Source organism: Pelodiscus sinensis, chromosome 4 (genome assembly GCF_052426305.1).
Source record: "Pelodiscus sinensis isolate ZL-2025 chromosome 4, ASM5242630v1, whole genome shotgun sequence".
NCBI classification, from domain to species: domain Eukaryota; kingdom Metazoa; phylum Chordata; order Testudines; family Trionychidae; genus Pelodiscus; species Pelodiscus sinensis.
In genome coordinates, this window is record NC_143055.1 from 104471472 (window position 1) to 104498529 (window position 27058).

The 27058-nt window shown below is 39.9% G+C and overlaps 1 protein-coding gene across 36 annotated transcripts in view; it reads right to left on the bottom strand.

The window, feature by feature from the left end:
- The window catches only part of ANK2 (ankyrin 2), a 592965-nt gene that overhangs the window by 56669 nt on the left and 509238 nt on the right, over nucleotides 1–27058 (bottom strand). For 23 of the 36 annotated variants that reach the window (XM_075929759.2, XM_075929766.2, XM_075929765.2 and 20 more), the window contains 4 exons: nucleotides 16267–16411; nucleotides 10518–10620; nucleotides 9731–9834; nucleotides 3086–3121 (listed from right to left, as the gene is read on the bottom strand). In XM_075929759.2, the coding sequence (XP_075785874.2) occupies nucleotides 3086–3121; nucleotides 9731–9834; nucleotides 10518–10620; nucleotides 16267–16411 (388 nt within the window). The remainder of the gene's footprint in view (nucleotides 1–3085; nucleotides 3122–9730; nucleotides 9835–10517; nucleotides 10621–16266; nucleotides 16412–27058) is intronic. The other 13 variants (XM_075929772.2, XM_075929789.2, XM_075929785.2 and 10 more) reach the window with 1 other exon arrangement.

Here is a 27058-nt window from a genome sequence, read left to right on the forward strand (position 1 = left end):
AAGGAGTTGATATGTGAGGTGCCTGAAAGCCATAAGGATATTTTTATATACTTCCTAGGGGGAGGTCATTGTATAGCGCAAATAAAGCATTCCAGCTTTATTGGCCAGATTCGCTGCAGGGCCTCAATGCAGCCTTCATATTTCTGCATGCAACTTTGCACACACCTTTTTGAAACACCATCGCTCATGCAAATGTGACAGAATGTAATATACAAAATCTTTTGGGCTTAATGGGATTTTTGCATGTAATTTCTGTCCCTTGACTACAACAATTCCCAACTATATACATATTACCACCACTGAAATTCAACTATACTTGGGGTGAAAGGGAGACCAGTCATCCTGGCTAAGGCGCATGAGAGCAAACCCATTACTCTTACAAGATGTCTCCAAAGATTTCCACATAAAACAGGCCAAACCTTTGTGAACTTGGGGCTTTCCTATGGTCTCAGTTGCAAGGATCATATAAAATGCTTGGTGACCAACTTATCTACCTTGGGAATATGAAGTGCCGAGATGTGGAATCTTTGTCTTGTGAACCTTCTGCTGTGACTTAAGTATTTGTCTATAGGATAATTCAGTTTGTAGAAAGCTGCGGGGTGAACCTATCCTGCACTAGCCTGCTGCCAACAACTACCCCCATGGACCCCGCTGACATGCACTAACAGTTTCAAAGCAGGGAGAGTAAAAACACAGTAAGAGACTGATAGTGTTCATCAGCAGTGTCTGCCTGGCAGACTAGTGCAGAGTAGATTCACAGTCCATTTTGCTGCAAGTTAATCCTTTATCTAAAGAAGCCATAAGTTATTTCCTGGTCTGATTTTCTTGGTAGGACAATCACCTGTAAATTAACTCTACTTCTGTGGCCTCTTAAACTACAGCAGAGAAATAAAAAGGACATAAAGAATCGATAGGTCTGTATCTGGAAGAAGAGTAGACTTTTTTGTGTGCTTTACTAAGTGTCATTGTTTTGTAAATGGCTTTGCAAAGAGTTACAGTCTCTTCAGATAGCAATGAATCCCAGATTGTTGGGACTCAGCTGCACATCTCTGTCTGTAGAACCATTTGAACAGCCATGCAAGCACAGCTCCATGAATAGTCTTTCTAAAGCAGGCTTTGGTTAATGTGAAAATTAACATAAAAACTGAAAATGCAAAAGCAGTATCCCCTCATTTTACACTCAGTTCAGATAGGATTATTCAATTGAGTTAGTAAGGCACATGCTTCTCATCATATAGCAGCAAACAATAACAACAATCACCACTGAACTATATCCACCATAGACACACTTGGGAAATCTATCTAAGTCATCTTAACTAATATAAGAAACAGGGAAATAAGGAGATAGCAGCATTCAGAGTTAGTCAGAGTGTGAAAAAAGAACAAATAGTTCTATCAGGGTGCTTCAGCAATTTTACAACTTGAGAGGAAAACAGATCCAAAGTTCAAGTTCAAAGACTCAAGGATCGGATCCCCAATGCCTGCTGAAGTCAATGAGAGGCTTTTCAGTTTCTTCAATGAGCAGTTAATTAGGCCCAAACTGAGCTATATATAGTGTGGAAAAATATGCTCTGGGAGGACAAAAAACATGGCTCTAGCTGCAAGGCATCAGGAAACAACAGTAATTTGCTTACGGTAATGCACCCTTCACTGATGATAATAGTTTTATTATGCTAATCTGGAGCAAGACTGTGGATGTTCGTCCTTGAAAAATGATTTTGTGAATTGATTTTTTTTTAAATTACTTTCCTAATCAATGTATTCATCTGAGAATTTGAAAGATCTTTCAACTGCCATGACAGTGACATTTTAAAAAAATGATGGGAACATATCTGCAATGAATATATCAGTCCTAGTTTATTAATAGATTATAATCTCCTTCAGGTAGGGATTGCATCATTTGCTGTGCTCAGTGCATAGTGTGCCACTTGGCACCAGCATGAAGGATTCAGTTTAAATCAATAAAATCAAACTGAATTATGACTATAGAACCAATTTTACCCTTTTATTATACTGCTGCTACCTCACTGATTTCAATAGGGTTGAATATTAGGTAGATTTTAGTCCACAAAGCACAGGCGCCATTTCTGGAGGTAAGGGAGAGGGGCTACAACTGCATGTACCGGACACTGTTTGTTCTTCTTCCTTGTCCCCTCATGATCAGGGAGCGAAGGGCAAGTAGATAGCTTGTGTCACTTCTCCACTCCCTCCCCTCACCAGTTGCGAGAGAGAGGAATGCACGCAAGTTGTGTACTCTGCACTCACTCGCTGATCATAAGGGGCAGGGGAGGAGCAAGCAGTATCCTGATGCATGTGGCTGCAGCCCTCCTCCTAAAAAAGGCGCACTTGCCACAAAGCAACTCTTGTAACAACAGTCTTTGTAAAAAGATGACTTAGGCAAAAAATCCATAATTATCAGCCAATTCAGGACACAGCTCTTGTACATTTCAAAGGGAGAGGGCAGCGGGATAGTGAGAGCCTCTGCCTCCCCTGCTCCCTGCGGAGACGGTGCTGGGGGGAACTGGCTTGTAAGAGCTGACAGAGGCAGTAAGGGGGGGCATGAAGTGACTAGTCGAGTGACTACTCGAATATCCATAAGTTTATGCTTATTGGATAGTCGACTAGTCGCTTACATCCATAGTCTACACTAGGAGTTATTTCAAAATACCGCCCCCCCCCATTTTGAAATAATGAGAGTATCCACACTATTAAGTTTGTTATTTCGAACCTGTACTCCTGTATTCCTGGGGGAATAATCTTATTTCAAAATAGTTATTTTGGGAGTTATTATTTCAAAATAAGTTATTTTGAAATAATTTCCTGGTGTAGACATACCCCATGGGCCTACAATGTATCAAGCATTTTTCTTGGGAGTAATGCAGTTGGGAGAAAAGGGACACGTTTTATGGTGGGAAAAATAGGACTGTGTTTAACTGCCATCCCCAGGGTGGGAAGACATCCCCCCCCCGGCACCATATAGTACAAGCACACTAAAGCATCCTGAAGTGAGGTAAATAAGGAGAAGGATGAAAAAGGAAGGGGGAGGAAAAAAGCAACATATTAATAGAATTATGCAGTCGTTCACCTGCTGTTGTCATGATCAAGACATGGAGAGGAGTGGCTGCAACAGAATAGATCATTTAGCATAAAAAAGAATGGATTAAGTGAAATATAAGAAGAAAACAGAAGAGGTTTTTTACTTAAAGATATAACTAAGTATATATATACTGTATATACACTCACACCTTGTAAATGAGGAGAGAATAAAAGGGAGTGAGGAAAATAAGCATAAACAAACATCATGGGTTACAACAACAGCAACATTAGAATGATTTGGGATGTCATCAGATCCTCTCCACGTGTGCCTTAATCCCAGCTCTGAATTGGTGTGTTCAGGTTGGTACTCACATACCTAAATTGGGATTTGGACTCCTAAATAATTATCTTAAACCAAAGTAAGATACTGTGGTCTTGTTCAGGTATTCATACTTGAAAATTGGACCCACATCATAACGTGTAACCCTGCATTTTTTTTCTTATTATTCTAACTATTTATGTTCCCGATAATACATTATATGGTCACTTTTCTGACATTTTCTTATTATGGATGACTCCAGCATTATTTCCTTCTTTTGAAATCAGCAGAACTTTGGCCATAAGGAAACACACCTGAATTTTTTTAAAAGCACCAGTATTTAGTAAAAGTATTCTGGTATCATTTAATTTTGTACATTTAGAAAGACTCTCAAGCTGCTACCTGCCAGGTCCTGTTTCACAACCATTTCTGGGAAATGAATATCACACTAGGAAAAACAATGTAAGGGATTCAAAATACAACACTTTTTATTTCATTTACCTTGTTAGCAATGATCCAATCTCCTTTTTTGAAGCTAGGCAGCTAAGAATAATAACTCTAATTATTTGTCAATTTCAGCTGCTGATTTTCTGTTGTGTTTCAGTCCCACTAATGGAAGTAATGATTTCTAGGAAGGTAAACTCATGAACACAACCGCACCTGTGTAGCTTTACTAGATACACATGCATATGGATTGTTTTTTTAATCAATCAGACTTCCGTTGTCATACTATTTAATATACATGTACATATTTATTGGTGTTCTATTTTCATACAGTCTATTTAATATATATGTACCTATATATTGGTGTTCTTCAAGAAATGTTGCTCATGTCCCATTCAACATAGGTGTGTGAGGTAACCACATGCACTGGTGTCAGAAGATTTTCCCTTAGCAATTCCAGTAGGGGAACCGACTTAGGCTCCTCCTGGAGTGGCGCACACATGTCTCCCTTTACTTTCATTTCCTTCTTGCTAAAGAACTTCAACAGAGGAGAAGGAGGACGGGATGTTGAATGGACATGGGCAACACATCTCAAAGAAGACCAGTTACGGAAACAGGTAACTGTCTTTTCTTTTTTGAGTGCTTGTTCAGGTCCATACAATGTAGGGTCCAAGCAACATCTGTGGAGGTGGGAGGAGTTCACTGACAGCTCTTCCAAAGGCAGCATCCTCTTGAGCTTGTTGCATCAGGACACAGTGCATGGAAAAGGTGTGCCCAAAGGACCAAGTTGCAGCCTTACAAATGTCCACGATTGCAACACTGGCAAGAAAGGTCGCAGAGTACTGAGTGGGTCTTGGCACCCATTGGTTGTCGAATGCATGGGGTTACCCAATAGGCAATCCGTTGTGTGAATACTGGGAACCCCTTCATCCTCTCAGCATATGTAACAAAGAGCTCGGGTGACTTATAGAATCGTTTTGTTCTGTCAATGTGGAAAGCGAGGGCCCTGTGAACGTGCAGGGCGCACAGATGCCCTGACCTATTTGGAAGGCTGAAAACACCTTTGAAGGAAGTTGAAGTATGGTCACAGGCAGAATTTGTCTTTAAAGAAGACAATGTACAGGGGCTCTGAAGTCAAGGCACGCAACTCTATAGACCCTCCTAGCCAACATAATTACCATCAGTAAGGCCACCTTCCAGGACAGATGCAGAAGGGAGCACACGACCATGGGATCGAAGGGTAGTCTAGTCAGCCTGGAGAGGACCAGATTAAGGTCCCATTGAGGACAGGAGGTTATATAAGAGGTAAGGGCCACTCAAGACCCCTCAGGAATCTGACCGTCATCTTGTGTGCCAGGAGGCCAACAGCGCCAGCAGAGCGCTGCTCACCAATACGCTTGTACTCAGTGTCGAGTCCTAGTGTTCGTGCACTGGAGCTAATGCAGATTCCATTAGGAAAGCCTTGAGATGAATGGCCCCCTCCTTTTTGGTCCCAGGCTAAAAGATTTTCAAATGTAGTACTTATCACTAATACATGCCTCTCCTAAGTACTGCAAATAGTCAGTGGTGGTCACTCACTTGCATGGGCCCAGTTGCAACTGCAATACGACTTGAAGTCTGTGGAACGGGGCATGCCTCAACCTGAAGCTACGTCCCTATGGAACCTGCACAATCTAGGTAACTGGTAACAATAAACCATCTACATATTTTGTTAGTCTTTAAAATGCTACCAGACTATTCGTTATAAGAACATGAGAACATAAGAACGGCCGTACTGGGTCAGACCAAAGGTCCATCTAGCCCAGTATCCTGTCTACCGACAGTGGCCAGCACCAGGTGCCCCAGAGAGGGTTGACCAAAGACAATGATCAAGCGATTTGTCTCCTGCCATCCCTCTCCAGCCTCTGACAGAGGCCAAGGACACCATTTTATCCCCTGGCTAATAGCCTTTTATGGACCTAACCTCCATGAATTTATCCAGCTTCTCTTTAAACTCTATTATAGTCCTAGCCTTCACCGCCTCCTCTGGCAAGGAGTTCCACAGGTTGACAACACGCTGTGTGAAGAAGAACTTCCTTTTATTAGTTTTAAACCTGCTACCCATTAATTTCATTTGGTGTCCTCTAGTTCTTCTATTATGGGAACTAATAAATAACTTTTCTTTATCCGCCTTCTCCACACCACTCATGATTTTATAGACCTCTATCATATCCCCCCTCAGTCTCCTCTCTTCTAAACTGAAAAGTCCCAGTCTCTTTAGCCTCTCCTCATATGGGACCCGTTCCAACCCCTAATCATTAATCACTAATCATTAATCATTAATCGTTGTTTTTTAAGTTTGACTAACAATGGGAACTATTAATAGGGAAAAAAAGAGACCAACAACTAGAAAAGGCATGACAGCTAATGCTGAGGAGAGCAGGTTCCAAGCACCATCACTGACAGCAAGGAGGAACTGAGGGTGGAGAGGACCGGATGTATCCTGTACAGTGTGGCATGTGCCGCTATTCCAGCTCCCCTGTGGTTACTGCTACGGGAAAATCATCCAGCACGAGTGCATGTGAAGAGCCTACACACCAACACTGAATGGATATGAGCAAGCACTTGAAGAACTATTAAATACACATTTATAGTGAAAATTTCTGGTAGTCACATTATTCGGAAGAGTTAATGGAATCTGAAGTTGCTTGCATGTCACCAAAACACATACAAAGTAACAAATTTGCATATGTACTGTACCATTCAAACCATACAAGTTGCATTCAATGCTACAAACCACACCTGATAGATTTAAAAATATATAAGAATGTGCTATTGCCCAGCAATACCCAAAAACTTCAAATGGAAAGCGCTCTTCAAATTCAGTGTTTTACTTTCCAACCCAATGAAAACATTGTGCCCCTTCACAATGAGATTACAAAGTCAGTGTAAGATGTATGATGAAAACTGTTGAGAGAGATCTGGCCAAAACCTTAGGGTTATTCCAAAAACTTAGAATATTCTCTGGCATTTCCAATAAAGCAAAATATGAGGGTAATGTTCTATACTAAATTATTGCACACTACTGGGGAGTCAGCTTCCATAGGAGGAGGGAGTTTTCTTGTTTCCAGAATATCTAACCTTTCTTTTATTGTTCTTCGCTCATATCATTAATGAGCCTATAAAAAGACAGATAGGGTTAAAATACACACCCAACTGCCACAGCCTAAGTTGTGAGATGCTTTATATGGGCCAGCAGGGGAAAAAATCTTTTGCTCTTTAACTGATTCCCCGCACTCCTTTTCCTCTCCTTTTTTTGAGCTCTGAGCCTCTCATTTTGAGGAGAGCTGGCTAGACAGACTTGCTATACTGGCTACAATGTAAACTTATTGACTCCTGTGTACCATTCTACACCCTGCCTGCAGCTGGGGGTTTTTTAGGACTGTGTGGGCTGCCTTCTAATCACCTTTTCAGAATTCAGAAGCATTAGTCTGGGAAGTGAGACAGATGGAATTATGGAGGGTGGGCTTTTTTGTGGGAGGGTGTTTTGGGGTTTTTTGTTTTTGTTTTCCTCACTGCAGCCCAGGGATGTGGTGGGTAGGCTAAGTTTTAAGATTCAGATCATCACAACTTGAAAGGTATCCAGTGAAAATGTTTGTCAATAGGGGTCCAATTTCCTGGTAAACTACAATGGGTCTCTTAGGATACATCTACACTTCAGTCTAAAGTTGAATTAATTGCATAGCTGAAGTTGAAGTACCTTAACTTGGCTTTCGATGCTGTCTGAACAGCAAGAAGTCGAAGGAAGAACACTCTTCCTTCTATTTCCCTTACTCTTTGTGAAATGAGGCTTATAGAAGTCAGATTGAGAAGCCTGTTATTTCAAAATTATTGCTGTATAGATGTGCACTCTGTTATTTCAAAATAGCATGAGTCATTTTGAAATAACACTGCAGTGTAGATATGCCCTTAACAAGAAGTTAACCTCTCTCTGCACCCCCTTAATCCTCATAAGAGAGGAGAGTGGTAACGTCCCAGCACTTGAAGCCATGTTAACAATATAGAAGGGAGGGAGGGGAAGGAGAATAGATTACAAAGGAGGAATAATCTGCATTGGACAAGGTTATAGCCTAGTCAAACCACATTTCCAGTGTTTTGTCTTTCTTCTTGTGGTATCTTGGAACAAAGCCTCAGGCTTTAAACAACCACAGTCAATGCTTACAAAACACCTTTACAATGTCAAACAAAAAGTTTTCTTTAGTGATTTAAACATAACCCTGTAGTATTTGAAAACTATATATTGTAGCATCATGATAGCTCACGAGAGTCTGATAATGACTTCAGGGTAGTGGGAAAATAATGTAAATGCTAAATGTATTTTTAATGTTCCAACAAAGTAACATGCAATAATTAAACAAACATTACTAGAGAAAAGTATAGTAGAGTTTCAAATTTACTTCATTTTTTAAACACTATGATTTAATCCAGTGTTTCCATTTAACATACAGAAGATAAGGTAATGCTTCTGATAAGTCAATGGAAGGTAAGAATACATTTTCACAGAACTTTTTTCAAGGGTTGATTCTGGTCGTAGAAGCATCTTTGAGTATTTTATTGGTATATTAACATTTTAAATTCAAAACCAGAATAGTAATACCAAACATTCCCTCTGTCTTTTGTTAAATATGATTATTTCCCTCATGATTTTATAGAAGCAGTTGCTTCTATTATTTGTAATTGCTTGAACCTGGAACTCAAACTTGGTCACATAAAATATCTAAGGAATCTATTATTAATCTTTAAATGAAAATGTGAAATGATCAAGCTACAGAGAATATGAAATCACTCTTATAAAAATAAATAACTTATGACCTACAATCATTGGACAGTCCAAGTAGAGTGTAGTGAAAACTAATATACGCCCTCTGGAAAAAAGAACTGTACTTATTTGGCACCAATTAGTAGAGTTATTATTTTAAAATATAAACCTTGACACACACACTCTCCAGATACAAGTATTCAGAGTTACTTATTTTTTATCCCAAAATACAAATAAGCAAACAATCCCACAATTTTTTCCCCCATAAAGGATAACATTTATAAACACTGATTTGACCAGGCATGGTCACATTTCACCAAACTAGAGCTAAAAAGGAAACGATAACAACAAGTAATCCAGTTGTAGAGATAGCTGAAGGCAACTGGTCAGGAATGTGTAAACTAAAACATTCATAAGGCTGCTTGAACATTAACTGGAGAACATTCATTGATTAGCAATAAACATAACTTCATGTTGGCATCACACAACCACTATTCACTTTATTTATTAGAAAGATCATCCTCATTAGAAGAAACAGACTTTGAAGATTATGGTTGTAGCACTGGTGATTTTTTTTCACGTCTTTCACTACATATTGCTGTTTTAGGGTATAATTTTTTATAATTGCAAAAAGCCCTTGCACAGTTTACTTAGCCTCCCTTCACTCACTCCCTTGCAATTTCATTCGGTCAAGGGAGATGCTGTGGGATCAAGGTTGCCCAGCTCCCACTGATATCAAACGACGTCACAAATGGGGCTCATCATATGGCTGAACCAGGCCCTGGTTCTCCATTATTAAAGTAACTAAGAGAGGCATGATATGCTTTTTCTCTCCATTAAACCCAAGATTTTGGGGGGAGGGTATCAATAGTAATTGGTCAAAATCCCTCATATAAAGCCTGATTCAAAGCTTCTGAAGTCAATGAAAATTAATTCATTGGTCAATGGACCAGGCTCATATTCATATTCTTCTGACTGACTGAATTTGAATGGTTATAACAAGTTATTTTAAATACTAGGCTGCAATGAAGTAAAAACTAACTCCAAGTTAAGCATTAGCTGAAGCAGCTGGGACCTCAGTTATTTTCACTCTTTCTCTGTCACAGTATAAATCCGTGGATTAAGATACTCACCCTGAATGAATAGGGCTGGAAGAAAGAGCCACGTTGTCTAAGTTTTCAGTGCCCCAGCTTAAGCGATATGAATTCCTTTCGGCTTCCTTGGCCAGAGTTGATACCTGGGCATGCAAAAAAACCAAACAAGCCTTTAATTTGTATTTTCATATTTAAAAAGAAATGAGCCAAACAAACCATAAGTAAGAATTATTTTTGCATAGCAGGGCTGAAAATGATGAAAACTTTAAAAAAGGCAACAACTAAAAATAAGTAATAACAACATCAAAATATTACAAGCATCTTATTGAAATACCTTGTGCTTTTTCAAAGCAACCACAAATATTACTGGCCCCACTGAACAGGAATACTGGGAGTTACCAGATTGACAGCTCTTTAACTCACTTCACAGTTTCTTCAAAAATCCTCTCTGAATAGTGAACCAGCTCCACAGCTCATATAGATCAGTAAAACTCCTTTGATTTTATTTATAGCAACTGAATATTTGAGCCAGTGCCTATTAATGTTGCTCAAAAATCAGATACAATAGAAAGCATTATAAAGACACATTCTGAGATATATTCACACATTTCTGGCTAGTGCAAAATATAGTATTAAATAAGAAGCTAGTTAATTTAATAGTCATTTGAAATTAGACACATTCATGGTATAATTCACATGGCAGCACACATACATCACATAGTTAACAGCATCTATAGAGTGATTCCTTTTCATGTTTCCAAAACGGAATATTTAAAGTACATGCTTATTGTACAATTGATCAATGAGATAAAGGGAAAGCTCTTACCTGGTGGCTGGGTATTATGACCGTATCATCGATCATGGCACTGTCCCTCATGTAGGAGGCATGGCTCAACGTGTGGGACCTGTCTGAACTGAAGGATCGCAGGCTGGTAGGTAGGCAGGATGCCATGGCAATTTATCAGCAGTAGAGAAGGTATTGTGAAAATGGGATGGTTGACCAAGCAGAGGAGTGAAAAAAGCGTGCTATTAGCAAATATAATGCAACTTCCAGGGGGAGTATAAAATAGCCATGGGAAAAAATAAAATCTTGGGAGGGTCTCTATGTTATGCTAACTTTCTGATTCAGAACTGAACCAGTATTTTGCCTGACTTCTCTCATTTCATTCAAAGGAGAACCCAAGAGATTAAACTACGTCATGATCTATTTTATTTTCTATCCACCAATGCTTTATATGGAGATATACATATACATACATACATATCTCATAGAACTGGAAGGGACCTTGAGAGGTCATTGAGTCCAGTTCCCTGCCCTCATGGCAGGAGCAAGTACCATCCCTGACAGATTTGCCCCAGATCCCTAATTGGCCCCCTCAAGGATTAAATTCACAACCCTGGGTTTAGCAGGTCAATGCTCAAACCACTGAGCTATCCCTCCCCCTGTTAATATAACTTAACTTATATTTAAGTTAATTTAGGAACTTTAAATTAGCTAAGTGGCTTAATTGCATCCTTTATACTAAACAGGAATGTCTGCTGAGGCTCTTTAAGAAAATTATCTTCCCTGCACCATAATATAAGTGAACTGTCTAGGAAAAGAATAGATGCAAATATCTGACAAGAAGCTGGAATGAGTCCCTCTGACAGTATTCAGACTCATTTGGTTTTGCCCCCTGGAAGGTACACAGCAAGGTGACCTGTGGCCAGCCACATGCTTCCTGTGTAGAACTGAGTGCCTTCTGCATGCCTGCAGCATCTCTAAAACAGCAATCCAACATGTGAGCGCAGGTTCCTTTGCACGTACACACAACACTACAGAAACCAATTGCTGTAGCAATGGGAAGTACAAGGCAATAATGAGCTGCTTACAAGCACCAGGCTCAAAACTTAATTGCAATATCTGCTAGCTCAAAGCAAAATCTACAAAAGCAAAACAAAGATACCCAAGCACACAAGATATATCAAGCTAAGATGGGGTTTCTGCCACAGAGAATTATTATTTTTGCCCTTTAAATATTAAAATAAATAAATACACATTTTTTTCCCAAAAATAATCAACAACTCAGACCTCTTTATATGTTACAGGTAACCCTTTATACTTATGTAGGTGTACTTATTATTTTATGCAGCTGAGGACACATTATAAGTAAGTTTAGGAACTATTTACGTTCTAATGGATTACATGGCTACTGTCCAAAATAACATAGAAACATTAGAACTCTGGAGGTGCCAAACAGCATCAGACCAGAGAGCAACTGAACAAAGTAAACTTTCTGACAATGGCTAGTACCAAATGCTTCAGAGGAAACTGGAAGAAACCTCCTAATGGACAGTTTTGAAATAACATGATCATATGGGAAGGTTGATTAATTTACTCCTGGTAGTTTAGCAGTTAATTTTTTTCTCTCTCAATCAGAGCTTTACTCTAACTGTGGATGTCCTCATAAGAATTCAATATTTTTGTGGGTTTAAAATGGGATAATTATTTTTTGACTACCATTTTAAATATTAAGCATACATTTTATACATTAAATTGAAATACTATTGAACGTAAACCTATTTGAAGTCAGACACAAATATTGACCCAAGAGATCCAGTTCAATGCCAGTGTGTATAATTACATAATCCAATACATGGTATAATAGTTACATTAGAGATACATAAAGTTAAAAGAGCTATCAAAGCTCTTCCTTTGCCTTTCTACCATATTAAATGGACTGTACAAAATTGATCATAACAAAGATGTGACTATTATATGAATATCCACCTTGGAAAACTGCCCTAAAAATTAGTGCAGAAAACCTTCTCACCTACTCTAACCAGGATAATGATGGTGAAAAACCTACCAATATTTCACTTGTACATTAAGTACTACTCACCCCTGGTGAGTGGGCAAACCGAACTGAATAAGGATGATGTATGACTTTTTGTATATATTATATACTTCACAGATGAAATTCTGATTCCACTGAAAGCAGTGGCAATGGCAAAACACCACTGACTTCATTGGAGCTGGGATTTCACCTCATGCATTTTAGTCCATACATAATGTGCTTTAAATAAAAGCTTTGGTTGTAGGTCATTTTGAATACGTGTGCATTACTTTGGCAGATAGTTTGTAGTTTTACATTTTGCTTTCCATAACATTATTAATTCAATTAATCAGAAATTACATCAGAAATTACACATCAGTAGCAGACCCCATTTTTCACCGCTATCCTTTATTTGTGTTAAGGCTTGAAACATTCAGAGCAGATGTACAGTGCCATGCAGTGCTGCAAAGGGATTGCCATCCATGTCACAGGTCCTGCTGTTCAGCTAATGTAAGATTTCACCAGACCACTACTGAACAAAAGGAAACATGTACTGTACCAGGCTTTACTGCTGGTCTCCAAGGATATGTCTAGGCTGCAGCTTGGATCTAGCATCCCAGCCCGGGTAGACAGACTTCCTGCTAAAGGGCTTCAAACTAGCATGCTAAACAACATAAACATTGCCACTCAGGAGGCAGCTTGAGCACTCAAACTCTTCCAACCCATGTCTTAGCTTGGGAGGCTAATCTGAATCTCCCCTGGAGCTGCAATGCCTACTCTGTTTTTAAGGCATTTGTCCAAGCTCCACTTGTGTAAATCTCTCTACCTGGGCTGGGAGGCTCCTAGATACAGTGCAGACATACCCTGCAGGGTTTAGGTCCTCTATGTCCTATGGGTATGAGACATTACAACGTACAGCCACTATGGTTTGCCCACAACATGCCCAGTGAATGGTATATGTTCATAAATACATGCCCAGTACACTGAGGGTATGGACATTACCAAGAGACATGGTAGTTTTACAAAGGTGATGGAGGTATGTGATGAATCAGAAGTATTCCCCTTACATATTTGTTTTAAGACAAATACTGAAATGGCATTGCTCACTTTCTATGGGCTATATCAGTTAAATACATAAGGAACAACCTCATTGCTAAAGCATCTGGGGCTGAGTGGTGTATACTTATATACTAAGTGGTAAAAACCTAGATATCAGGGGGCTTATAGGAACCAGCACCTCACTATTAACAGGTAGTGGTGTTGAACAAAGCTGATTAAAAGATACATACACTAATAATTATTTTTGATAGGCTTTTAGGAATATTGTCACAAAGTTCCACTAAATAAAAGGCATACTCTAGGAAATCTATTAATCTGGACTGTCTCCATGCATGGTTCAGATAATGCTGCCAAATTCACCACTGCAGGATGCACTGGCTCCCTGAGACTCCACTCATCCCGTTACTGACAGATTGAGAGGATAATTGTAGTATTAGAAACTACTAATGACTAATACTTGTGACATCTGGTGTGGGAAATACAACATGTTTTCTGTTGCCTAAACTCTCTGTGAAAATTACTCTAGTCCCCTGCAACTTTATATAAACTAGCCTTGGAAACGTTCTTTAATAGGTCCCCACATATGGACATGTCTGACATGGCAGATATGTTTGAGTTAAGTTGAGGAATGGAGGTCATACTTCGCATCTCAGACCTGAGCCTTTCTTGAATCTACTTGAGCTATCTGTCAATATGTACCAGGTCATTTCTCTTGTCTGAGAATAAAACTAACCCCAATAGCAATGTCATTCATTTGGCCCAGGGAAAACAATAACTCAAGTACAGAAGCCTCCTTAGATCCATCAGCAGGCCTGCAAAATGGATGAATAGTGATTGGTGCTGTAAAAGTGTGCTAGGGAAGACACATGCTGTGTAATACCTACCTGGGCATAGTGCTAATGAAAGCATATTAGAAAGAATGATGAGGAGAGAGAAATAATAAAAAGGGAATACAGTTACAAAAGAAAAATATAAGGTTTTAAAATATAATACTAAATGGATAATAATAATACATGAAAATCAGCTGCTTAAATGATATACCGTGCTGCATTTGTTACAACAAAAAAATGAAATCTGCATTGCATTGTCTCGGATTCAGGTAGTACAGCAGAGCAATTTTATTTAGGCAGCTTTAGTAGTAATTTTCATGAATATAATCTCACTGCAGTAGTGTAAGCAGAGTGGAAAGATGAAACTGGGAAAATGCACATTTTTATTTGATTCTTCTTCCTGGATGTCCTTGTACTGCATTTCAGTTCAAACAGATTGGATACAGGACATGGAAATATTTTTTATACTGCAAACAGTGGGCCAGATTTTTATCTCAACTCTATTAGTGTTAAATCCACTGAAATCTATGCATGTACTCAAGATATACACTGATATAAATGAGAACTGAATCTAGTCCAGCATTAACCTATGTGAGCAGTCTTATATAATTCAATACAAAAAAATATATCACCACCAGCAGAGCAGTATATTATTAGTAAAACTTTTGACTTTTTTTAAGCCACTGTGTTGTAAGATTCATTGGATATACTGGAACAGGAAAGTCTCCAAGTTTGGCAGGTCTAAATGCTTAGGGGTTTAGATAGCCTAGGATACAATCTGAGTCATTTCCTGGCATCTTTAGTTCCAAGAGAGATCCTAAACCCATTGAAGTCAATCAAGATGACTAGTGATTTCACTAGGCTCTGGATCAGATCCTATTTGCTGCTGGAATAAAAACTACATTGGAGAGAGGTGTGACTTGCTTGACACAGACATTATTTAAGAAATACCACCTTTGAATGCACTAGATTTGAAAATGACGAGCAATTTATATTAGACAATGTCATTCTCAAATATGAATGCTAATCTAGGACACCTATTTCCTCCTTTCAGCACTTAATTCTAAATCAGAAATGTGACTATCTGTTAATTTGAGGTCCCAATTATGCATTTATGCTCATTAGTTAAAATACCAAAGTTGCACAACTGAGCCCTGTATTGTAATGTAGATTACAATGACTTGATCTCAGTTTCAAATACAACTTTTTTCAAAGTGTAAAGAGCTATTGCTCTTTGGCTTTACAACATAATAGTACTATACTTCCCTTAGCACTAATGCCACAAGCTACAAGATAGCCCTAGTGAGATTTCTCTTTCTGTACTCTGGTTGATAACAAAAGCTAGAAAGGAGCATCCTTCCAAATCACTAAAATACCTTCGCCAATCATCCTCTGACTCCAAGTCATCTTCTCTGGGCCAAATACAGGTTAGGCTAATTCTGTGACCACATAGCCAGTATCACTCCTACTTGGTGTGGCTTCAATAAGGAAGGATGGTACCCTGCCCTCATTTCTCAAGCCATACCCTTGATTATCCTCCCATCATGAATCATGCACAGACTTTTCCTGAAAACCTTGGGGATATTAGGACCATGTACAGTATTAGTGTAGAGGAGAATTAGGTCATCCCCAGTTGCAAATTCTTTTTTCCCCAGTACCAAATGTATTTTGTTTCTGATAGTTTTCGTCCCCTGACTTTTCTTTTGACTATAGCTTTCTTCTCAGAAGTGACAATCATTATAGAAATAAGAGGGAATAGGTGTATCACACGGCTGTTTTGGCTGAAGGACATTATGATAACAGAGCTTAACTATTCAACAAAATTATGCTTTAAATCATCATGCAAGCATATAATTTTAAGGTAAGCTACCTGTCAGATCGGCCTCCTTCCAAGCTGTATCTCAGGTAGTTCATACCATCTAGGAACTGGCTGCTGGGCAAAGAGTCATCACCTAGTTCTTTCAGGTCCTCTGGCCTAAGGTATTCTCCCCCATCTCCGGTCATAGTGTCATCACCTTGAAACAAAACACAGACACAATCCAAAGAGACCAGTAAACTCAAATCTCACCATAATTACAGGTTGGGGTAGCATGTCAGCTGGATGCCACAAATAACTGGTAGGTAATTCCTAACCACAAAGCACTGCAAATCCCGAGCAATTAATATGCGCTGACAAACCGGGCACACCAAGCAGGATAAAAAACAAATCAAACCCAAGATGAGCTAGCAAATCAGTTTTTATAGACAGACGGACACTTTCTGCTATGTACACGTCTGCTATGTACATTGGACAAACATCTCTATGGACGTGTCCATCTGCTATGGACACGTCTGCTATGTACATTGGACAAACATCTCAGACACTTCGCCAAATGATTAATGCCCACAAAACAGATATCAGACAAGATCACAAAGAAAAAACAGTTTCTTGCCATTTTAACCAGAAAGGACACTCTCTCAATGACTTAGCCACCTGCATTCTGCTACAAAGACCTTTTGCATCTGCACTTGAAAGGGAATCCTCTGAACTGTCATTCATGTTAAAATTCGACACTCTCCGGGAAGGAATGAACAAATACTCAAACTATCTTACCCATTACCAAGATAGCTTCCCCAATTATCACCTCTAATACCATTAGCTCACAGACATCCCACTCTCCCCACCTCTAATATCATCAATTTACCTTCCCCCCCCCCCCCCCCCCCGCATCCCTCTCCTGTTCTGAAATGTGATTTGTCCTTTTCATATGTGTTCATTTTTTTAAATTGTATCCTTTGGTATATATGGTTGTGACTATTTTCTTCCACTATTTGATCTGAGGAAGTGGGTCTGGCCCACGAAAGCTCATCATCTAATAAACCATCTTGTTAGTCTTTAAAGTGCTACATTGTCCTGCATTTTGCTTCTGTATATATCTAAGTGACTCATCAAACAGAAAGAAGCCATGTAATGCAAATGAAGGAAACAATAGAAATATGCTAATTGCTGAGCTTTGCATAGCAAAAGGTAATCTAGGGTCATGATGAGAGTTCAAAAACCCTAAATGCATTTCCCTCCCTCCATCACCTAAGAAAGAGCACACTTGGGTAGGAGAACTGTCAACTTGTTTTTCTATGAAAAGAAACTAAATGTATGGATACAAAGAAAAAAAATTCTTCACCACTTAACTGTTCAGATTCTAACTGGGCAGAATAACTGTATGAGAAGATGGAGACTTCAGAGTTCCTTTGTGTAGTCTTAAAAATAAATTAGGGAAACTGGTAGACTTCTACATCTCTGAAGACTTTTGAAATGACAGATCAATGCTGCTCTGACGTTTGTGCCCTCCCTTACCAGTAAAGGAATCCATCTGAACACAAATCCTTCAATTACTATATAGACAAGGCTTTCTCAGCAGCTAAAACTTAAAAAACAACAAATAGTCTGGTAGTGTTTTAAAGACTAACAAAACATGTAGATGGTATCGTGGGCACAGCCCACTTCTTCAGCAGAGCTGGGAGTGGAACTGAGGACAGCAGAGGAGCTAAGGCTAGAAAGACAGCTGGTCTGGGGCAGAGAAAATGAAGAAGGAGCTGGATCTGGAGACAGAACAAGAGGCTGGCATTGAGGGAGAAGTGCATCCCTGAAGATTCCTCTGTGCCTCTTTGGGGGGGCACCCCACAATTTGAGAACCACTGTTACAGACTGTAACTCACCTGTATATATACTTATACCTACTTTAACCTCTCAGTAACTCACATTCCTTTTTCTTAGCTAATAAATGTTTAGCTAGTTATTATTATAAAATTGGCCACCGGTGTTGTCTGTGGGTGAGACCTAGGATGCAAATCAACCTGGATGAGGGACTGGTTTCTTGGGTCTGGGTACAACCAAAATGTTTAGTGTCTTTTTGTGTAAATGACCATTTATCACATAGTCCAGCTTCCTCTTATGGCTAGATAGACAGGCATGCTGAAGGGGACTGACTGTGACTCCATTATAAGACCACTGTAGTATTCTGGGGGTTCACATTGGTTGCTGTCTTGGTGAGATCTAATTATAGAACATACCACCAGTTTGGGTTGTGTGCCCTGCTTTTGGCAGTCTGCCCAGAAGTCGGCACTCCAGACAAGGTGACAGTTCCTTTATCTGCAGCTACATTCAGTGCATGGACTGACAATGGACACTGAGACATTATTGATTGCAAATGGTTGGTTTCAACTCTGAAAGGTACATTTTTTATGTACCTTTCAAAGTGAGCCCTCTTTTAAATTCTCAGACATTCAAACTGCACTGCAATGACATGATGTCATTCCTGACAACAAATACCCTTGCATTGTCCCCTGTAATATTCTCATTTTTAAAACCCAGGAACTAATACTCAGAAGTTCTTTACCCCATTGCATAAATGGAAACACAATTACATACGTACAAGGTGGGAAGATGAACAAGGAGTCAGAACTCACCATAAATCAGAAAATAATTAACCAAAAATTAAATCAAAACCTAAATTAGCCCGTTACCACAAGTATTGGCCATTACCATGCTCCTTTCTGTCCCAAAGCCTGGGTTAGCAGATGGACTTTACAACATGCCCTGAAGGTGAACAAATTTGTGCTTTTGGTCCCTCACACAGAATGCAGATATGAAGTAATAACTTGTTTTTTTCAGGAGAGTCATCATCACTTAACTTACATCTCTATGTGACACATGGAAGTTTCCCCACATTTCTTTATACATTTCCAGTGTGATCCATCTCCACATTGGAGAGAATGGTTTCTGTCAGCCTCAGTGAAGAGGCGCATTGAACACAATGTCTTTCCATCCTCCTTCCCAACTCCTTAGCATGGCATTCCATAGCTACAGATTGAGCCTGTGTACTAAATGCAGGCCACAGAGATCCACCATGTGACTGTCACCAGTAATACAGTCCACAAATTAAGTTTGTAAGTCTTTGCATTTCAGAACTGCATTGGCATCTTGCCAGGAATGTGAACCTGACACCTAATTTACATCAAACAAAGCAGACTGCAGTTCTTATACAAGATAGGACCTACAGAAATTGCCAGTCCTAGCTGTGAGGGTCCAACTTGATTTGTTCAGCCCAAGAAGCAGCGTGATAGCATTACAGAGACTACAGCTTCATATCAAAGGAGACAGCACTCCTTTGTGCTCTGTATTCTGCAAATTTCCTTTGAGTTCTAATGAAGTTGCCATGTGGACTTTATTTAGATGTCTATTATATTAAATCCAAATATGCAAATCTGATTAGTTTAACAAGGGCAAATAAGGCAAGAAAATATAGTGAGAATGTATTATTGTTAACATCTATACTTGGGATAAGGTATAATCTTTTCTACTTAGTTTCACTACGATAGCCATATGAACTAAATGAAGCAGACTAAATGAACTCTATTTAATCACAAATACAGAAAGACTGATTTTTTTTTCTCCCATAAAGAGCTTAACATTCGATTTTAGTTGAACTTCGCCAGGTTGATCAAGTATTGCTTCCAGCTGTTAAATAAAAACCTCTGAAAATTTTACATCCAAAATCAAATAAAAACAATGTCCTTTTATAAAATACCTATATATATGGCCCTAAATCTTTAAAAGGTAACTACAAAGCCTGTTTAAAGCTCCATCTGTGATACTGAAAAAGAAAGAGATTGGGCATTGTTTCACAGAAAACAAGAGAATGCATTTAATTGTTGCATATTTCCTGTCTTTTGACAAACAGTGCTTTCTGGGAATGTTGACAATATAAACCATGGGACTTATTTAAACCTTGGAAGATATCAAGGAAAAGCTATTTAAAAGGAATTTCAAATGATTTTTTCAAGTAAACTAGAAACTTACAATCATGCCCAATATTCCATCCATAACGGAAATAAAGGAAAACCCTACCAGTTTTCATCCCACTGGCATTCCTTCAAAAAAAATCCCCTCTTCACACGCATTCAAATTACACTGTCTGAGCTACCATTGCCTACAGTGGTTCCAATTAGTGCTGATTGGTTAGGGTGATGAGTACATCTGTATACTGCGAATTCTAATGAGACCACGGACACATTTCACAATGACCAAAGAGCTGCCTACCAAGCCCATTTTTGAAGCAATGATCTTGAGTGGAAAGGCATAATTCCCAGTCCCTTACATCGCCCCACCTCTTTTATCATAATACCGAGAACATGCGTACGCTGTCCTATAGTTCCAACAGCCAGACCACGGGTGTGTGCATAGCAATACAAACCAAAGTGTTGCACTGGAATGCCCCTTGTGGAGTATGAAAGAAAACATTTATTATTCACATTAACATAGTCTGCTTCAAACAGGACTGCATTAATGTGAAGGAAGAACCTTTTTGGTTTTGGTTTTTTTGGTACTCACAGCACCACATGGGAGAGTTACTGCACCATTGATCTCTATACACGAGATCAACACTGTAACAATCAGCAGATACGCTTGAGAAAGAGGAGACAGACATGACGAGAGTCATAATAGGAAATGTGAGGGAGACTGGATCCAAAGTTCTTTTCCCTTTCTAGCAAGTGAAGGGAGTACTCTTGGCTGCTGGGAGGCTATACTGCAATTGACTAAGGCACAGTACGAGAACTGGTAATGGATGGTCATGGGTAGGTGTAAGGCCAGTTAAGTCTCATCAGATATATGTTGTACCTTGCCTTCAGTTAGATTTTAAGCATTTTGGGATATAGACTATTCCTGTGGAAACTCTGCTATGTGATTGTTCACCTTTACACTGACTGAAGCCTCTGAACACTACTGAACTACAAATTAATAAACGAATAAATACTTATATTAATACTAGCAGTCTGGTGAACTCCCCACAACTTGCAGAGACACAATCCACCATAGTGGAGGAGCAAAGGGGTAGTGGGCTTAGCCTACAAAGAGCAGCCAGCAGTAGATACTTGTGCCGGAGTTCTTGGGCAGAGTTAACATCATGACGGTAAAGGGACATGTCACATTAAATGCAAGGGTCAGTTTTCAAAATGCAGTTGCTAGGAGACGCTGTCCATGTGGAGGGCTTCATGGTGGTGGAAGAATGAGGGAAAATCCAACCATAGTCATAGCTTCATGAAACTGCTTTCACACAGGAGTTAAGTTTTTTTTTTTTTTTAAATATCTTTTCCTCAGCCAATGATCACAGAATAAAAGAACTGGAAGGAACTTTGAGAGGTCATCAAGTCCAGTCCCCTGCACTCATGGCACAAGCAATCACCACCCAAATCCATTCCTGACATGTGTTTGTCTAACTTGATCTTTAAAATCTCCAATGATGGAGACTCCACAACCTCCCTAGGCAATTTATTCCAGTGCTGAACCTCCCTGAGAATAGGAAGTTTACCTAATGTCCAACCTAAATCTCCCTTGCTGTAATTTAGGACATTTGCTTCTTGTCCTATTATCTGTGATTAATAATAATTTTTCTCCTTCCTCCTTATAATAATAGTCTTTTACATGCATAAAACCTTTTATGTCCTCCCTCAGTCTTCCTTTTCCCACACTAAATAAACCCAGTTATTTCATTCTGATAGCTCTGTGTTTTGTGAACATATATTCAACATATATTTACTATTTTATATTTTCAACAAAAAGTCATGCCTTCAGCCTACCATTTCTGAATAACCCTAAATAAAGGATTGTAAACCTGCAATATTGCAGGTATTTTTTAAAAATAAGGCAACAGATGTTTATTATTATTATTATCATCATCAGTGTTGTTATTTCAAATATCTAAGAAAGCTTCTATAAGCAGTAGGGAAAACATCTTGATAAATGCTTTGGGACTAGATCTGGTTGGGCTGGAATAAAAAGTAAAATGTTTGCTAACAACAGGTGGGCCTTATTAAAACAAAAATCATCTTTATTCTGATTACACATTTTCAGACACCAATATTATAAAATCATAGAACCCTAGCACTGCAAGGGACATCAAGTCCAGTCCCCTGCCCTCATGGCAGGACTAAGGACCATCTAGATCAGTGTTTCTCAACCTTTTTTTATAAAGCGCCCCTTTAAAAAAAATTGTACCCTCAATACCTACAATTTTTTTTCTACCATTGCAACACATTTGTTTAAACAACTTAATTGTAGCCAGGTGGGTGATGAAATTTTTGGGTGTAAAAAGTACAAAAATAATAAAACGCTGTAAAACTTAAAGCAAAAATTCAGTTTTCTCCAAATTTCAGTTATGTTGACATACCCTCCCCCCCAGACTTCTCTCGAGTACCCCTAAGGGTACTCATACCACTGGTTGACAAAACACTGGTCTAGATCATTCCTGATAGATGTCTATTCAATTTGCTCTTGAATATTTCCTGTGATGAAGATTCTACAACATCCCTAGGCAATTTATTCTAATGTTTCATCACCCTGACAGTTAGGCAGTTTTTCCTAATGTTCAACTTTAAACCCCTCTTGCTGCAATTTATTATGCGGGTATCAGTGAATAGACTGATAGGAGAGGTTGGTCATGTGTGGAGACCATAATTATAAGTGCTTCCCTAACAAGTGCAGCTGAATATGAAGAGTTTTTAGTTTGGGAATTATGGCTATGGGAGAAGTATTTAATTAAGGCTTTTAAAACAAGCCAGATGGGCTAGGGAGCATCTTCATTTTGGTGCTCTGGTCATTATGCTCACATCTACAGCCAGGAGTATGACTCTATGAAATGCTCTCTATATTATCCTGGAAACTCAGCTCATTTATAAAAGGTGGGGGGGGGGGGGGGGGGGAGAGAGGGATATGGCATTACTTTCAACGCAACAGGAAAGCTCCAGCTCACCACAATCCTCTCCCAGCAACATAACTTCAGCAAAAACATTTGCTGAAGAACTGTTCTTCCAGACATTTCCCCACAGTACCTTAATCAAAGAAAGCCAAAGGGATAAATTAAAGAGAGAGAGAAAGAGAAAGGAGGTTACACAAAAAGCTGCCAGAAGCTGGTTTTAATTTATGCTCTTATAGCTGAATCCACTTGTGTCAGTTTGCCAAAAACACTATTTTTCCTGCTATCTGTTGGTAAGGGCCACACGATGCAGTACAGCTCTCCATGTGGGATCTGCAACTTAGAAGTAACAGATGGAGAAGAGGCAGCAAAGGCTAGTATGAATTTTTTATGAAATATATTAACTCTGAAATATCCTTAATGGCAAGTATATTAAAAATCACCCCCTGAGAATCTGCTTGGAAACCTTAGATTCTCCAGAGTCAATGTTCCACTCGATGTATTACATCCATTAAACAATTACCTGCGCTACAATGAATTTAGTTAATGAATTTAATAGCCATAACACAGCTGTAGATTTCTGCATCTTCAGTCAATGGAAACCCAACATATTTTACAGCTAGTTGATCGTAGATGCACATTGCCCGTCATGTCAGCTGTTTGTTGTTCAGAGAAGCACTTACAGAAAGACAGGAAAGAAGCAAATGAAATAGAAAGTCTGCATGTGTCCCTACTATCTGGTCAGAAAAGGGTGATCAAGTGCTCTAGCTCTGATCTGCCCTGCTGGGATTTTGGGGAGGGGAGGATGATTGAAATGTGTCTCCTCCTGAATTAGAGCACTGCAAAGTAAATTCTAGTATTTATTAATGGCTTATAGTGCATAATCCAGAAACAGTCCACATTGATTTTCAGATTTAAAACTGGGTTTGTATGTCTGGCACTTAGAAACCCTCTCCCCCCCGCCCCCCGCCACCACCACCACTTTATTTGGGAATCATTAAGAGACTATAAACATGGAACCCACCAATGTCATTTATAAAAAGTAGCTTTTGATAATACTGTACCTCAACACAAACAGCTCTTCTCTGTTGCCCCAAGCAAGCGATCATTACATAGATGACCTTTTTTTTCTTTTTTTAATTTAACAGCTAGAGTGTGGAATCTAGAGTGTGGAGATCATTGTGAAATGAGGGTGAGGTCTTGGTTAAAATTCTCAGAAGAAAGGTATTAGCAATTAGCTCTGACATGCCTACCTAATACTTCCCATAAGCTTTTGACTTGTATTTGTTGATCTGCTTCTGTAAGACATACATCCTTGGCTAGATACTGTAAACCAAATCAGTTACAAAACAGTAAATCCAGAGTCAGTGTATTAATTCTAGTGCAGGTTTTCTGGATTTACATTGGTGTAATACAAAGGTAGAATTTCACCCTGTAGCTTTAAGTATCTTTCTCTATATGTAAAAAAAAATGGTCATCCCTCAGGAAGAGTGACATCAGCACATCACTCGCATCACCCCATAGCTAGCTCCAGGCCATGAGCTCCCCCCCTCGCCCCTATCCTGGGGCTCAGATGCTCTGGGGCCCATTGACCCCACATGGGCAGCAGCCTTATCCATGGCCAGACTCCCCTCCCTAGTAGCAGGCCCGGGGCTGCCACTCCTCTGAGCTGCAACTGCTGCCTCCCTGCCGACTTCCCAGCTCCCCACAGCCCAAGAAAAGAGTAGAGTGCTGGCGGCAGCCATTTTCTCCGCCTCCCTCCTGGGGCTCAGATGCTCTGGGCCCTGCACAGGCAGCAGCGTTAGTCAGGGCTCCTCCCCAGAAGCAGGCCCAGGGCTGTCCACAGGCCAACAAAGTAGGCCTGGATCTCAGCCTCTCTCGGCAGCTGGGGTGGAGGATTAGGCCTGGCAGAGAGATGAACTGGGGCTGTCACAGCCTGGGCCAGTGGGGAGGGGGCAAGAATAGCTGGGTCTGGTGCAGTCCTGGCTCAGGGGAAGGCGTGGTGTGGTCTAGGCTGTGGGGAGGTGGGGGATAGCCAGGGCTGGCATCGCCTCAACTCGGCCCAACCCGGTGGCCAAGGAGAGAGCTAGGGTTGCCTACCCCCAGAGAGAGAGGGAGGTTGGCGAGCATAGCAAGCAGGGGGCTCAGCCCCCTAGTAATAAAGTATTTACAAAATGTTTTTCATCGCATGCTGAACCCCTAATTTCTGAACCCACTCTGGAGGCCTTCCCCTGTCATAGAATCCTGCCCTGGCCCAGCCCAGTGAAAATCCATGAAAGAGTAAGGGTGTGGGAGAGAGACGGAGGGAAGGAGGATGGAGTGAGTGGGTCAGAATCCCAGCAAAGGGGTGGGGCAGGGGCAGAGCCTTGGGAAGGGGCAAGGGTGTTCTGTTTTCTGCAAATTGATAGTTAGCAACCCTACCTGCACTTTCCACTAATACACATCCACTGGCTAGGTCTACACTATGTGTCTGCTGTTCCGCTTTTTGTCGCGGAAGAGCAGATGCGCTCTTTCAAAAGCCCTGTCTTCCTCCTCTCATGAGGAAGAAGGGCTCTTCCGAAAGAGAACGCTTCTCTGAAATTTGGCTCAGTGTGGACACAGGCCGAAAAGCCTCTTGTGAAAAAACTATAGGAAAAAGATACGCAATTTGCGTACCTTTTTCCAATAGATCCCTGTAGGCATAGCCTCAGTGAATTTAGCCCTGACTAGCCTACTCAACCTCTTTCACACAGATATAAACAAGGCTTAGAAAAAATACATTAGTAGTAGTACATATTATCTTCCCTCTACTGTGCGCTGGTTAGGCCTCAGTTGGAGTATTGTGTCCAGTTCTAGGCACCACATTTCAAGAAAGATGTGGAGAAATTGGAGAGGGTCCAGAAAAGAGCAACAAGAATGATTAAAGGTCTAGAGAACATGACCTATTGAGGAAGGCTGAAAGAATTGGATTTGTTTAGTTTAGAAAAGAGAAGACTGAGCGGGGACATGATAGCCGTTTTCAGGTATCTAAAAGGGTGTCATAAGGAGGAGGGAGAAAACTTGTTCATCTTGGCCTCTGAGGATAGAACAAGCAATGGGCTTAAACTTGCAGCAAGGGAGGTTTAGGTTGGACATTAGGAAAAACTTCCTAACTGTCAGGGTAGTTAAACACTGGAATAAATTGCCCAGGGAGGTTGTGGAATCCCCATCTCTGGAGATATTTAAGAGCAGGTTAGATAAATGTCTATCAGGGATGGTCTAGACAGTATTTGGTCCTGCCATGAGGGCAGGGGACTGGACTTGATGACCTCTCGAGGTCCCTTCCAGTCCTAGTATTCTATGATTCTATGATCCACACACAGAGAGACTGATGAAAGAGAGGCTGTCCATGCACAGATACTGTAATTCCCTGCCAAGCCCAGCTGAACATGGAGACAATACTATCAGTATAAAATTCACATGGCATAAATTGGCTGGATTGAAAACTGGCTAACTGAGAAATCTCAAACAATGTGCTTCATTTCAGAAGAAATTATTTTGGGGAAGTTATAGCCTGTGTAATATGAAATGTCAGTCTAGATTATCACAATTATCCCTTCTGGCCTTGAAATAGATGACTCAATAAATAATAATATTGCTCTTGCATAGACCATTCAACCCACAGATTGTTAAGTTCTATACAAAGGAATGTATCATTAATCCCAACTGACAACTGGGGAAACTGAGGCACAAGAAAATGAAGTGACTTCCCAAAAAGTCACCTAACAGGTCACAGGCAGATCCTGGCACAAAACCCAGGTTTGCTGATTCCTCTTTGAGTGTTCCCTTTCCCCAAAAATACCCAGGAGTATCCCACTTGCTCTTGTCAATTTTTCTTGCATGTGACAATATTTGAGCCATGTTTATTAAATGGTTTGACTATTTCACATGTTCAGGTTTAGTGTATGCTAC